The sequence below is a fragment of the Ruditapes philippinarum genome, unplaced genomic scaffold (assembly GCF_026571515.1).
Source record: "Ruditapes philippinarum isolate M1 unplaced genomic scaffold, ASM2657151v2 ctg3170_1_1_1_1, whole genome shotgun sequence".
In the NCBI taxonomy this organism is placed as follows: domain Eukaryota; kingdom Metazoa; phylum Mollusca; class Bivalvia; order Venerida; family Veneridae; genus Ruditapes; species Ruditapes philippinarum.
The window spans coordinates 64329-81472 of record NW_026857519.1 but is presented as its reverse complement, the minus strand read 5'-3'; the positions used below and the strand labels follow the sequence as shown (position 1 = coordinate 81472).

The following is a 17144-nucleotide window of genomic DNA, read 5'->3' as shown; positions in this document are numbered from 1 at the left end:
AAAAAAAGTTGCCACTTCTGGGGTTTGAAGCCATGCCCCTCAATTTCAATGTAGTTGACAAGTGATTCTAGCCTATTTGAATACTCTTCAAAGTGGAGGTAATGCATTACCCATGGTCTGTCTACCTTAACGGCAAATGATTTTGCGACATTTAGCGGCAGTTGCGACATTTAGCGGTATTGGTGCGACATTTAAGCCGGGGAAGTTTCCGGGCATTTTTGCGGGGTTGCCCACCCTATAAAGGCGCCCAAACTGTACTTAACTTTTTTATTTTTGCTTTAAATTAAAAGACCCCAAACTGCATGTTTTAATCTTTCTTTTTTAAATTGTTTTAAAAAATCTAAACCCTGCATTTATTTATAATTTAAAACCCTCATTAAAAAATTTTTAACATTTTTAAAAAGGAAAAAAGTAAAAGAAAATAAATAAATAAAAAATTTTTGATGGGTTTTTGAGGCACACTATTTCATTTTTAAAACTGCATCCTCCCGATGAAACCCAAAAACATTTTAAAAAAATCCCCCAAAACTTTTTAGAAAAAATTTTTAAATTAGGGTTTTAAGAAAAAGAAAAAATTCAAATATTAAAATTTTGGGATTAATTTGTATTTTTGAAAGAAAATTTTATGACGGATTTTGCAGTATTTATCACCATATTTCTTCTGCGTGATTAATGCAAGAAGGGCTATTATTTTTTGCATATTTTGATCTCTTTTTTTGTTATTTTTTTTGTGTGGATTGCAAGTGCCGTTGCAATGTGTAAATTCTTGCTTTGTTTACTAATTTTGAAATTTTCATAAAATATAGCCTGTATCTGGAAGCATGCTTTAAATGTTGCTCATTTGCAAATTCTGATAACACGCATTAATATTATTCAAGTCATGATTTTAAAAAAATCTAAATATGTCTTATTGCTATGAATTACAAAAAATGTTTTGCTCATGTTGTACGAGTATTCGCGCGTCTCAAGATCTGCCCGGCAGACGATAAGTAAGTTTCTCACATTATTTTCCATGTCAGTTCGAGCATTTTTACTCAGGCACTTTAAGTGCAGACTCGGATGAATCACTGAAAACATATCGAAAAACATCTTTATCTTTCCGCTTACAGAGAAAAAGAGTTCAGCTTATTGGCACATTTTATCTCGTTCTATACAGGAAAATATTTGCTGATAAGCCAATGTAACCAGACGAAAATTTTCACGTGAGTAAGAAAGAAATAAAAGTTGGTTAAAACATTTTACAAGTGTTATTTTATTAAACTGCCTTATCAAACTAGATGTTAACGTCGGCGTTCATTGAAAAGTTGGCATAGTGGAGAAAATTTGTATCAAGATCGAAGACTTATCATTTGCGCGAGAAAATCGCAATAGTACATCTACTGTTGGTATAACTCGGCGATTCGTGGAGTATATTTAATGGTTCTGGGGTGCCATGTTTCGTACTGATACAATCTCAGTTGATGATTACTCCACGTGCTCCTTATTGTTGATTCTCGTCTGCAACTAATATAAAACATTGTCGTCTGCTGCTAATTGTACCTCTCGTGCATAGAATGATAGTAATTCTCTGGTATTCTATCCTTTCGTTACCCAGTGAAATCAAGCAGAAAAAATAAGCTGGAAAACCTGCAGTTAGTTTATTCGTATAATTATAATAAGTGGATTTACATGTGTTAAGATGAAATAAAGGGATTTATATAACTGATTTTTTTTTACGGATTTAGTATTAATTCATTAATATAATAGATATTCTAATGAACTGATATATAACTATGAATAGAAGCCGGCGGATGTCGGTTGACTTATCTGCTGTCAACGGAAGCCAGAGCCGACGATCATCAATAGATTATAGTGCAGGAATTGATCAGTTTTCAAGACGCCCCTCTGTTGATTTCACGAACCTTGGACTACCCCTAAATCTACCAAAAAGTCCCTCTACAGATTTTAACGAGTTACGGAGCCCAACAGGACCGCCAAGCAGACGACCCTCAGTTGACTTTAGCGCGGGAGCCGGAAATACGGTAACATAAACTGCTTTAACACTTTCAATCTCAATTTGTACATGTATCACTTTTTTGTAAATCCTGAATTTGTAGTTCAAATAGAACACCCATTTCGTATATTTTACAAAAAGACAACCTGATATAATAGAAGTTTCTTACGCTCCTACCTTGAAACATTTTTCTATGTTGCATCTTACAAGATCTAAAACATAACATCAATCATATATAATCATTTCTTTTCAAACAAATTGCGAAACTGCGTTTATAGAGATTAAAAGATGCATGAAACAATACATAGATTGTATTCCAACATAATGATATAGTTGTTAAGCTATGGGTTCTTTGATGATAACTAGTACATGTACATATATTCACAGACTTTCCAATTCAAGTTAAAAAGATAGGAGCGCAAGAAACAAACCCCTTCCCTGTCTATAGAATGTCCCCGGAATATTCCCGGACCTCACCGACCTCCTATATACCGTGTTGTTGTAAAGCTTATGATAGTACTTAACATCTACAGCTAACTTTAATTGTCAATGGTATTTCTTAAATTGCTACAGAAAACATAGTTTCAATATTTGACTGCACAGATTTAATTATAAAATTACGGAAGGCGGGTGGTGACATTTCTTAATCTCCACGAATTCACGATTTCAACTTCATAAATTCAAGACTTAAACATACAGAATTCACGAAATCACGATTTCAACTTTTCAAATTCATGAATACAAGATTTAACTTCATGAATTCACGATTTCAACTTCACGAATTCACGATTTCAACTTCATGAGTTCCAGATTTCAACTGTATGAATTTATAATTTAACGAATTCAACTTTATGAATTCATGTTTTGAACTTCACGAATTCACGATTTCAACTTCGTGAAGATGAAATAGTGAATTCGTGAAGTTGAAATTTTATACAGTCTTATACACTATCGCGTTAATAAAAAAAACTTCTTTCTTTATTATATACACATTAAGCGGGGTTTATTTTAATCTTTAAATGAGATTTGATTAAGTTCAATTCATGTCACACTCATTGTTGCTTTTCTTCTTGTATTTACACTTTTCTAATACAATACACATGTACAATCATTTTATAAAAGAGAAACAGTAAATAGTTGGCGGTTTATATGATGATAATGATAACAACTTTCTAATGCAATGCTATAATACATATATGTTGTTTGTAGGTATGTATGATGATAAATGATGTTTATATCCAATGTTCAAAGGTGATGGATTATCAGATTCTGTGATACATCAGCTTATCACAGACCATATACATATGATAACATCGTCATGAAAGCCCCTTTATATGATTAGAGATATCAGAACGAACAGTAATCTGCCTCCCCCGCCCCGTTTTGTTTTCTATCTCCCGTTTCAATTACTGGACAACAGTCCGTTCAAACGTTAAAATAATACATTGTAATAAAAGTAATAATAATAATAATAATAATAATAATAATAATAATAATAATAATAATGATAATGATAATAATAATGATAATGATAATGATAATGATAATGATAATAATAATAATGATAATGATAATAAAGACTTTATTTCATGAGAGCATTTATTTGAACAACATTAGATACAGAAAATGGTAACAACAATTTTACTAAGAAACGAATTCTGCATACTTAATAAACCGTTATAATGATTTCAAAATAACATGGAATCCGTTCCATATTCCATGTTCATGAAATGCCCTGAAAACTCGTTTTTTTTTCAATATATAACGTCTCAGTATCAATTTATCGAGAAAAGAATTGCATTACTTTATAGATTATGTTTTTTTAAACTGATCTGCAATCTGTCCACCTAAAATAAATTGAATAAACATACACTTCTGAATGCAGCAAAATTCTGAAGTATTGGGCGGATTGTCTTTGATTCCGAAACCATTATTAACTTTTTGCTCTTACATAAAATCAGTTTTGTTCCAAAGACAATTAACTATTGTTTTATGTAAGAAAGTTACATCAGTAAAGCTTTATGGGGAGAAAGTTTGGCAGTTTTTCATAAGTTTGTAGTGGATGCTATATTTTCTCCTTTAATAACACTTTCCGTGTAATTGAAGCGACAATGCTAGTCTAATTCCGGATTTACGAGTCTTATCATCTAATTCATTTCACATATAAAATATATCCGACGACAAAAATAAACAAGACAAGTTGAGTACCCATTCAACAGATAGTTATGTGAGTACGTCATAGCCACTTTGTTTAGGTCCCATAGAGAATTATATAGGCTGTACGAAGACGTTTGCCAAACCATCAAACTTCTCATATATAAGATATACGTACTTTAGTCATCAAATAAAACAGATGTTTAGCTTACCATGACTTTGTCCTAATAGCGATTTAGTCTCGTTTTTTCTGTTTCACCCATTGACATTTTTATGAAACTGAAAATGGAAACAAAATGCACAAAATGCCTTTATGTGCATTTGTTTCTAGTGTTGCAATGACCTTGTGGACTAAGTATGGGAAAATTCATAAGCAAAATAATGGTTGACTGAAAACGGACAAGTTTATTTTGCTAAAAAAAACATAACAATTATATTATTATTACATTTCCAATATTTTCCCATATCTGGGTGAAAAAAATCATTTATCGTTCAATTTAATTTTGTAGATGGGCCTCTATTTGTCTTTATTTTAAACACTTTTCTTACCAAACAAAAAAAAGCCTGATTTAGAAATTATACATTTGAAAAACTCTTGTAATAGCTATTACAATGACTGTTTCTGAAAATAAAACAAAAGAGTTATTCTAGTATAAGAATAAGTTGGAAGCGAATTTTGGCAAATGAAAAGGCTCAAATTGACAAGAAACAATGTTATTGTTAAACTTGTTACATAAGTTGTTCTGATACATACAAGTACAGATGGTTTGTATGTGATATTCTTAGAAAGAAACTGAATGTTGAAACAGTACGTCGGTTTTCATTCCTATTAATTTTACAATAAAATACATACACTTTATCCCATGACTTATAACAAGAAAACGATATGGTTCGTTTGTCACGCAACTAATCACCTTTTCATGCCGCCATCGTTTCATATTGCATGTGTCCTAGACCAACAATAACGCGCAATTCGATGCCATTTAAGTAAATAAGAACTAAACCATTTAAAATCATTTTGGCGTTTCATTAATAATACTTAAACATCATTTGAGCTCATTCCATCAGAAAACAACACTTCTATATTAATTATATTTGTTTCTAACGCGGATGAATCCTTTCATCTTTTTTAGTTTAATAATTTTAATTGTATAAATACACACAATATCACGACTTTACAAACATACATAATCAAGTACATACAAAATTGTTTGGCCAAAAGTACTAACAACGCTATCGTGGGCCCTTTAATCTAGACAGAATATATACTATCCGCAGCAATTAATTCTATAAAGTAAAATAAGAACAGAAGCGAAGTTTGACATAGTCACTGTGAGGGGAACGCCAGAATGTAGAATAGAGAAGCTTCACATAAAAAAATAGTTCTTCAAGTGAGAACTGAAAGTATTTATATGTGGTAATAATAAGTAATCTTGTAAAATACAACATCGCCTTCCATTGGCACATTTATTTCGTTGATTTCATATTAATAAATATTGATATATCAGGAATAATTGATATATCAGGAATAATTGACTGATTTTCAAATGTTAGTAGTTTTTTTTTTCAAAATACAACAACTCTAAACGCCCACACCCAATTTAATTTTGTTGTCATATAAACAATTTAACATTAAATAGGGGTTTGTACATTTGTTTAGACTGGAGAATAAATTATAGAACTACCAAGGTCGAAATACGATTTTGTTGGTTGCAAATATTTCATGAAAATGATCAAATTCACCAAAAATAATGGAACCACCATCACCCACATCAAGATCAGAGCCTGATTTCAATGTAGGCACTGATTTTGCTAAGAGATGAGCATTGAGTGGTCTCGGGTCGTCTTGAAAAACTGTTTTTTTAGACCTTATCTAAACATTTTTACCTGTGATTTTTTTCTCTTGATCTTAAGATTATAAGGGATTTTTTCAGATAAGATTTGGCAGACTTTGTTATACAAGTTTGAACATTTGAGAAAGTTATTATTAGTGTTGAGTTACAAGTGTCAAACATACATGAACGAACAGATAGATGATTTACGTCATCGTCGCAGCTGTTTCAAAATGTTTGTAATATATAATAAGGTAAAAATTTATTGGTGCTTTTAGATACTAATTGTGTCACAAAAACGAAACTAAACGGATAGATAAGGGATATGATCTATATTCATAAACGATAAATTGATGTACATACTAGATAATTATAACAAACAATTCGTATAATGCTGTCTTGACATTTAGCAAAATTTGAATGAAAATAAGACTTACTAATGCTTTTCGGATGGGTTACTGAATACAAAAAAAAACGACGACAACAATATTATGTATTTGTGTTCGTGCTGTATACCTATACATAATGTAATAGTCAATTAAGTTATAAGTATAATTACTAACAGACAATGGCTATTACATTAATGGTTCACCCTAGAGTAACCTGCAGTTAGACATGATTCTAGCTCTCATTACTAACATATGTTTCATGGCCATGACATATTGCTCTAGAAACATTCTACTGCTCGGATTAGTTTGAATCAACCTACCTGACTGAGCTAAGACAGTGATGCGTCACGTGACAACACTTGTGGTATATACTAGTATATACTAGTATATATGATATATGTATATGTTCACACCGTTCAATCAAATGGGCAGACAGCTGTTCCAGCGTCCACAGCTGTACCAGTATATACATGTCGGCGCGGGGAATACAATTGACGTACGGTTAGTATTCATCTATTTTTAACATATCCAAACTGTGTCCGAGTAAATCAATGTTATGGATTCATAGTCAACATCTAAAGAAGCATGCTAACAAATTTCTGGCCCTGTGAAAGCTTTACTTCACATGAATTTTGACTGAAAATAACCACACTATCCGATGAGATGCGGTATTTTTAGTTTGAAGTCACAAAAACTTATATTTTCTCATGATAATTAATCCTTTTTTCATACGATTCGTAAACGTCAACATTTTGTCATTAAATATTCCAAACTATACCTTCAAAAAAGCTTTTCTGTTAAAGTTATAAGGTATTTAAGTGTCATCAAAATTTTAGTAACGTCATCAGCTGTTCGCCTCTTTTTAATGATAACATCGACAGCAATTCATCGGCAAGGATGAATAACGCTGAAAGCTGTTCAAAGAAACAATCGTCAGCGCTTTTGTCCTCCAGTAACTAGGAAAAAGTAAAACTTTTTTGTTCATTTAAAATATTACTTTATTCATTATAAGTTTTAATTATATTATTTTTATTATTACTTTCTATTATTTGGTGTATCTTAGCTGAGAGGCCTTTATCTCCATTTACCGCACTGTATTTCAATATTGATATTGTTCATATGAATGAATGAGTGAATGAATGAATGAATGAATGAATGAATGAATGAATGAATGAATGAATGAATTAATTAATTAATTAATTTATTAATTAATAAATGAACGAACGATTGAACAAACGAACGAATGATGCAATATACGTATATGTTAGTAGAAAGTATATGAGTTGTAATATTCTAAAAATTACATATTATACATTCATTTTTCTTCCTATGCATGTCCTGTTGTTGTTGTTTTCTATTTCAGAAGGCCATATTGGAAATAAGATATATATGATTGTTATTGTATGTTATTAATGTATAACCTTCTTTAAATAAAGATATTATTTTTATTATTATTATTATTATTATTATTATATAAAAAGGTAGCAAGATCTATTAATATGTTTCTGAAATGTTAAACTCAAAGAAAGTGAAGGCAAATTTAACGCTTAATACGAATACTCTGTATTATAACTAAATCCATCAAGTGTTATTATAAATAATGGCATATAGTAGACATGTCCCATGCAGTAAATGGATGTGTAACCCGAGATGTCTGCCATATAAAATGATTTATTCAAAAAATAAAAATTTGAATAATTTTTAAGAATGGTTATTATTTCTATTGCACTATACATTAAAACAGATTTCAAGGATAAATAACAACATGTTTTTCCATGCACTTTCATATCTCGGGTTACACAGCCATTCACTGCATAGGACTTGTCCATTATATGAATTGTTTATAATAACAATTGATGGATGCCTTCATTTACAAGACTGAATATTCATATTAAGCGTTAAATTTGCCTTTGCCTTTTGACTTAAACATTTCATAAACCTATTACAGGAACTCCACTGAGGTTTATAAGCCTAAAAACATGAAATTTTATTTTTTCACATAAAAAAACATGAGCACTAAAACATAATATTAATAAAATATAACCAAGAAATATAGGAGAAATACATTGAAAATCATATGTTTGTGCTATTCTCAGTCCGATTTGAGTAAAAAGCGTTTAAACTCTTTTCAATTTTGGGTCATTTTTTCACTATTATAATATTCTGGAAAAACGGAGCAAGCTAATGATCGGAAATCTTGCATATAAGTTATTAGTATAGATCTACATCAAATGGAGAAATAATCTCAAAAAATTATTTCCAGTCCCGTCATGTCAAAAAAACCTTAGTGTAGTCCCTTTTAAAAGGTTTTGCTACCTTTTTATATTGAAATACAGTGCGGTAAATGGAGATCAAGGTCTCTAACCTAAGATATAACAAATAATAGAAAGTAATAATAAAAATAATATAATTAGAAAGTATCATGAATAAAATAATATTCTAAATTGACAAACAAGTTTTACTCTTTCCTAGTTTCTGTAGGACAAAAGCGCTGTTGTAAATACATGTAATTGTTTCTTTGAACAGCTTTCAGCGTTATTCGTTCTTCATTAAAAAGAGGCGAACAGCTGATAACGTTACTAAAATTTTGATGACACACAAACTTAAATACCTTATAACTTTAACAGAAAAGCTTTATTGAAGGTATGGTTTGGAATGTTTAATGACGAAATGTTGACTATTACGAATCGTATGAAAAAAGGATTAATTATCATGAGAAAATATAAGTTTTTGTGACTTCAAACTAAAAATACCGCATCTCATCGGATAGTGTGGTTATTTTCAGTCAAAATTCATGTGAAGTAAAGCTTGCACAGGACCAGAAATTTGTTAGCATGCTCCTTTGGATATTGACTATGAATCCATAACATTGATTTACTCGAATACAGTTGGGATATGTTAAAAATAGATGAATACTTACCGTACGTCATTTGTATTCCCCGCGCCGACATGTATATACTGGTACAGCTGTGGACGCTGTAACAGCTGTCTGCCCATTTGATTGTACGGTGTGATGTTGTGATATCAAGATTGTAGGATATACTATAGTATTATTAACTATTCAGGTTTTTTGTACTCAACTCAATCATTTACACAAGATATAACTAAGTCTTCTTTCTCTTATCGTAAGAAAGATACAATTTAAAATTTTTATTACCTCCCAAGAAACGTACAGTGATTGGAAGCAACATGTGCTTGTACTTGCAGGACAAAGCACGTGTTGAATTGTATAGGCTTGCAATACAGGGTACAGTGATTTCCTTTATATAATGTGATTTCATACTTTTCATTTTTCTACAAGAAAAAAACATCTCATGTTCGCACGATGATTTTATTGCATTTCTGCTACATACATGCAAGTAATATATAATATACAGTTTGAATACTGGCTATAACATTATGTTGTATCAGTTTAGTTTTCTATGTTAATGAGACAAAAAGCTGCCCAGTTGTTGAGGAACATATAAACTGTTCTTTCACCTTTGTTACACGTGTTCTGCTAATTAGTTCTGACAAATATAAATGTTTTCAGCTAATAATATAACTATAATATATCATAGAAGCTCGTACACAATAAATATACAAATAGCGGAATTTCTAATTAAGTTACAGTAGCATAGAACCACGAGGAACGTTGCCAGAATGATGACTATAGACTATATTATGTTAGTAAATAGCCATAATTTAGCTCATATACATATATTCAAAGTCCTAAAAGTTAACTAAAATCCTTGATATTGTGTGCTGAATACAATTGGACAAACGGGGTCCCATTTATAGATATTAATTGCCTAAATTAAAACATTCCGTTTCTCTAACGATATATATGCCACAATTTGACTATGTAGATACAGCTATGTATATATCTATACATGTATATCTACACATTTCTGCGCGTCATCATTGTTATAGAGATAGATATTTAGCATGAAATTGCTCATATAAACATTCATCTTTTCTTGACAAGTGAGTTCTGGCAAAAAACTGCATGTAAAAACTATAGGACAAATCCGGCGTAGACTGTTTTATCTCATAATCTACCTGCAACTTTTGCATCATATGAGCAGAGATATTTCGTGACGGTAAATAAATGCAATAAAATGTGTGTTTTACATCCTCAGCTGTTCAGTGATGGTAAATTTCTAGTTCATCATAAGTTTGCCGATATCCCGATGTAACATTATTGCAATGTTACGTTGTTACCATTTTCAATATTACAACATCCAATTGTTACAATGTCCTAATATTACATCCACAAGTATCTGAGCTATCATTTTCTGCAAAGGACAATGTACCGGCAATCACTGCCTCCGATATGCCCGTATTCACTGGAAACAACTGACAATATACCGGCAATCACTGCCTCCGATATGCCCGTTTTCACTGGAAACAACAGACAATATACCGGTAATCACTACCTCCGATATGCCCGTTTTCACTGGAAACTAACTGACAATATACCGGTAATCACTGCCTCCGATATGCCGGTTTTCACTGGAAACAACTGACAAAATTCTGGCAATCACTGCCTCCGACATGCCGGTTTTCACTGGAAACAACTGACAATATACCGGCAATCACTGCCTGGATATGCCGGTTTTAACTTGAAACAACTGACAATATACCGGTTATCTGACAATATACCGGTTATCTGACGATATAGTCTCCGATCGACAAAAAACTGTGATGTCACAGTTCGAGACAGCAATGCCCCAAACTGACTCACACTTGACAGCAATGCATAAGTTCTACATGCTTATTCTTATTCAACTGTTACCAAATGAAAGAATAGATATTACTTTTAAATAATATATAATGAAAATTCTTATAGCCTTTTTCTTTTAAAGACTAGTTTCTTGTTCTTGACAAAATTCATTGTATTGTAATGTAAAGTAAAATGCACTAATATTGGGGATTTTGCTTTGCATGATCATATGAAATTAGGGCCTGTCATATGGCAGTGCATCGGCGCACATGAAACACTGCTAATTAAGTTTTGTCAGGAACGTTCACGAATTTATTTTGCTTCATTCTAGGTCGTTGGTTCTTTTCATTTAAACAAAATTATTATTATTATCATTATTAGCAGTATAAGGGGCATGGTGCAGTAGTACCAGTATAATAATAATAATAATAATAATAATAATAATAATAATAATAATAATAATAATAATAATAATGATAATGATAATGATAATAATAATAATAATAATAATAATAATAATAATATCATCATCATCATCATCATCAGCAGCAGCAGCAGCAGCAGCCGCAGCCGCATCATCATCATCATCATCATCATCATCATCACTATCCTCCTCCTTATCATCATCATCATCATCATTATCGACATCATCGATATGGAAATAATCACAATCAAAGTCGGAATAAGGATAGAATTTGAAAGCAAAATCTACAAAGAAATATCTTTATAACGAAAATAAACTAAAATGCAATATACTTGAAATAGATCCTAGTACGTGGGCCTATCTTATATACATATCAAGCTGCTCCTTATCATATAACTGATTGCGTGTCTCACCCTTAAGACTCCAAAGTCTGTTAAACCGCTGGTGAAGTTTGATAGAAATCGGCAATATCAGTTAAATATTACCTGATTACAGGTGAAACGAATGAATGTAATCTGTTACCAGCTGGAATTTCCGTTTTAATATTTTTTCATTTTGAATATATTGACTTTACTGTCATAACAAGACAAAAATAAGATACTGAAAATGTTAGCAACAGTAAATCATATGCATATATCAGTATTTTGAACATTAAAAATCTGGTTTTACATTACTTAAAACCCCTTTTCAAAAATTTTATCTTAACATGATCGTTTTGTTTTAAAATATTAGAGATAACTTATCTTTTATCTTTATTTGATACATTCATTTTACTATTTTCAGAAAGGGTTTTACAATGTACTTTTTACATTAAAAAGAATATTTATGTACATGGATTTATTTGATTATTTTCATCCTACTTTCACATGTTACCTCAGAAAAAAAAGAAAACAAGAAAATGCTTTCGATGTTCGACTTTTTTCGGTCAGACTGTACGGTAGATGTTTTGATAATTAATAGGTTATTCGTGTTCTAGGCATTTACAGCGTTTCTACATTTACAAGTATTATGTTTTAGCTAGTGTCTGTGATGTCAGAACCTATTTTACCTGAACAAAAATCAGTGTAAAAAGGTGTGGTTATTGTACATAAAATCTGAGGAATATCTTATCATTTCATTACCGTTCATTACCATTCAAGTTTAATTCTCGTTACTAAAAAAAAAACACTTTTATATTATCATTTGCAAAAGAAAGTGTGAACTTTGTTCATTGGAAATTCTGTGTACTTACTTGAGTAAATATTGACAAATTTGGTATCAAAATTTGTAGAAATGTATTTACTACAAAGTGGTTTACTTTGAATTCATATCTGATGATTGTCAGAATTTTGACTTTATGTTAAATAGCGGAAGGGCGAAAAGTAAAAGTTGCAAAATTATGATTTTTTTCTGTCCAATAACTTTTTAGGTAATCAGAATCTTTGGCGTCCATCTTATAAATGGATCATCTAAAGTGTTTAAGACTGTATGGAACTTAAGTAACGTCATATATTATGTTCCATTTAACAAGTAAAGCATTCAATTGCATTAACGGATTTACAAAAAGCTGCAAATTTTATATTTCATCTATCAGCATTTTACCCTAATCAAAATTCTGGTGACTATCAAATTTCAATTAAATGTAACCCATCATGTAGTCAATATATTTCTGCAAAGTTTGATACCAGATATGGACATCCTTTGCTTTAAAGAGTAAACAAATTTTCTCTAAAACTAAGTGCACACTTTCTTTTTCAACTGAGTATATAATATTCTGATCCAGGCAAAATAAAGCTAGTCATCTCATTCTTTTAGGTGTTCCTATAATTAAAATTGTGAATTCATGAAGTTGAAATTGTTATATCTTGCAATTTGTACAATTGTAAATGTTAAATCAAATTAATGAATTTAAAATCGTGATTTCATTAGGTTAAAATTACAAAATCTGAATTTGTAAAATTAAAATCGTGAATTATTGAAGTCGACATCGGGAATCATCGTGAATCTATTAAATAGTGAAAATACGTTTCAATCGTGGATTCATGAAGTCGAAATAATAAATTCATGAAGTTATAGATTGTCTCAATCATTCTTAAGAACCTTTCTGCCTCACATACAACGGCGTGTCCTAATATTAGGTGTTTCTTATTAATATTCAACACCTGTATGTATTCGCAACAAGGTAAACAACTTCCAGATACCTGTAGAAATTTGCTCTTATAATAAAACATCATCTTATTGACATTTAATGCAAAAAAAGATAAGCATTTAATCAATTTCTATATTAAGTTAAATCATATTCATTGCTTATCTCATTTTGAAGCCAGCAGGTGGCGCCACGGGGTAGTTCCATTCTGAGACGCACAAATAACGCGGCGTCTGATAAAAGGATAGGAGCACGTGGATAACATCACATCACATCACATAACAAAAATATATTTTGGAACCAGTTTTTCATTAGCACTTGGCATAAAAAAAGATAAAAGTAAGTCGGCATAGATTGATCAGACTCGAGTCAAATCATTCATTTCCAGCAGAACATCCTTCAATAACATGAATCATTATCTTCATATGGAACATCTTAAACTTCTAAAAATAAACTACCACCTAGAAATCTTGTACATGTAGATAAAAAAAAGCAGTTTGAGGTTTTGTATCGAAGTCGGAAAGTATTTTTGTAGGCAATGAAAAAAATAATAATAATAAATAAATAAAAAAATAAAGAAAATAAATAAAAAATAAATGAAAAAGTAATGAACATCACGGTGTAAAATTATTTTTTTCATCTGAGTTTAAATTATATAACAAAATAGAAAGCATAATTATATAGAAAACAAGTTTCTTACTGGCTATTTTCATTCAGATTTCTGAAACTTATTACAGGGAATTACAACATAAGACATTGTTCGCATGTTTCTTAACTTAAAAATATGTGAAACTTAAACCTCAAAATAGTGGAAGGCGTAAGATCAATCTTGTCTAATATTTCATGTAATTTAGGGTCATTGCATCATCTCTAGATTGAACATTTATTGAAAGCTAAGTTTAGGTATGTCAAAACGTGCTAGTCTAGCAATGGACCTTGTATAACCAGACCGTTTATTTCAAACTTATGTTGAATAGCTTACAAAGAGAAACAACTCGTATAGCATAGGACGTCAGATTATTCCACAAACTCCTCACAGTGATTATCTCCCTTGGCAGTTTGAGCTCGATTTGCAAGGGGAATATACTCTATCTCTACAAAACACCTAAGTGTAGTATGGATTATTCCCCTAGTGGTATATAAAATAAATAGTTTGCACAATATATGGTACTGTGTACTAAATTTCAATTAGGAACTTTATTACAACACCTTTACACATATTCAAATCGATTTTTTTAATTTTTAATTATTATTACTTTTTATTAACTGTCCCTGGCATTCAACATACTGACGCACAGACTAATTCTATTTGAAGCTAACTTCTTTACCAGCGATTTATTTAGATCATGTCACATCAATTATAAAATAGATATTGCCCAAGTTCTTCAGCGTCCAAAAAATATTTTTTCATTGCGCCCAATAAATATAACATAATTAAACGTGCGTGATTCATAATAAAATTATATAAAATCAGCGCTGTGGAAATTTACGGATTTATTGCAATATTTTTCCATCACGGTATAAATACCTGGGCTTATTTTAATGTACGCGGTGTCTACAAAATTCTGGCAAGCAATATACTTGTTTATTTTTGTTCTTGGTTTTTGTATGAATCACCGTGACATTGTTGTAAACACGTAAAATGAGTTTTCCGAGCTTACCTGTATTCTCTCTCTTGTATCATTTGATGATTCCATTTTTTTTTACATCTCTACATCTTTTAATCTCTACATCTTTTTATCACAACATTATTTAATCTCTACATCTTTGGAAGGGACATAAAGCTTATTGTTGTCATGATAACAGAATAAATTATATATATTTTGTACTTCAGATATAAAACTGTTTTATCAATTAAATTGCACTATTTCTAAAAGTAAGAGAGATGTGATTATTTTAGAATGGAAAGCCGCGTTTCAAATCATATTTTACCGTCTTCAATAAGCATCAACAAGTCTGGTATTATTCACATTGACACAATGAATGGCTTAAAGCGGCCTTCAGCTTATATTTTTTGTTGGAAAAAGAACAAATCTGTGTTGTTTCAAACTTAGTGTTTTAGTAATTTTATCTTGGAAAAGTGCACCATATCACTGTTTGGCATTCTTCAAAAAAGCGCCCAAGAGCTTTTTATAGGGCTCGTGTGATGTTCGTTTCTATTATTGTGGTTTATTATTGTTGATGTATTTTATCGACAACAAATGTTTTATATTACACCACAATTCTTTTGATTTAACAATTATAAAGATAACATATTTAAAAGATGAAGGCCGCTTTAAAAAGCTATTGCAAATCTATTTTAATTTTATGTGCAAAAGCTGAATATCTACAGATGGTACAGAGTCCAGATTCAAAAAATTTATTTAACAAAATCCATGTACTGGATCCATATATTTTGTGGAATAAAATGGTACTTTTAATCAGTTTTTTAATCAGTTTTTGTTCATTTTTGTGTATAATGACCAAAGTGACATAAAGAAATTGGCCAAATTACTTGTTATAATTATTTACTCTTGTTCTTTACCAACTTCAACTTTATCTTCTAATTCTGTCTTTCTATTTCAGTTATTTTAGATGTGGTCATTAGGGCACAAAGTTAAAGAAACACTAGGACAGATATTTACGAAACTTGTCTTTTACCTGAGCGGCATGTTCAGGTCCTATTACAAGTTTCAGGTAACGTGTTTGAGCATTAATCATCCATATATACAGTCATTGACTTTTGTTTTCCAACTTTGGTTTTAAACGTTTTACAGATTTGCAACGTATTTTGTGAACGAAGATGTCAACTTTACTAAAATTGTTCGCTTTGACATTTGAAAATAATATTTCGGCATCTGAATACAAATGCAATATATGTACGAGTATATGTATACTTTTTGATGTGGGCTTTCTCTCTGCTTGACTTAATTAACACCATTCTATGTTTGTGTTGAATCAAATTACCAAATCAATCTGATCTCTTTCCTTCTAGTTATAAAATAATGATTTAGACTATATGAACCTTAACTGCAGCCAAACTTAAAGGTAAACTTTTCCATTTATGTTTAACCGATGATTGTAAAAAGAATATTAAGAAAATAAGAAAACTGCCAACTTTTTCATCAGCATTTTCATTAACCTCAAGTTTCTATGTACCCTAGAGGGTAAATGTTCTGTAGTTGAGACGTATGGCCGATTGTATGAACTTTTTACCTGCTCCAGCTGGGGAGATATATATGAACGGATGATAGACAACAGTAATGAAAGACCAATAAGCTGTCAGAACCCGTGCCTATAATAACTAACAACATACAATATATACATTCTAAACATATCTTCATTTTTCATTTATTCTTTTTTTTACAAGACAGGAAAACATTTAGTATCACGCTTCCAACGCATGATCAGGATCCATGCTGTTCGCTATCAGTTTCTGGTTTGTAAGCGAACAGCATGGATTCTGATCAGACTGCGCGGATGCACAGGCTGGTCTGGATCCATGCTGATCGCCAACCCATTATGTTGGTTTTGTCATGACAC

The 17144-nt window shown here is 30.9% G+C and overlaps 1 protein-coding gene across 1 annotated transcript in view; it reads left to right on the top strand.

Annotated features, from left to right (window-relative positions):
* Positions 1–1122: 1122 nt before the first annotated feature.
* The window catches only part of LOC132750040 (uncharacterized), a 31922-nt gene continuing 15900 nt past the window's right edge, over positions 1123–17144 (top strand). The window contains exon 1 of the mRNA XM_060739980.1: positions 1123–2021. Within this exon, the coding sequence (XP_060595963.1) occupies positions 1773–2021 (249 nt within the window). The 5' untranslated portion in view covers positions 1123–1772. The remainder of the gene's footprint in view (positions 2022–17144) is intronic.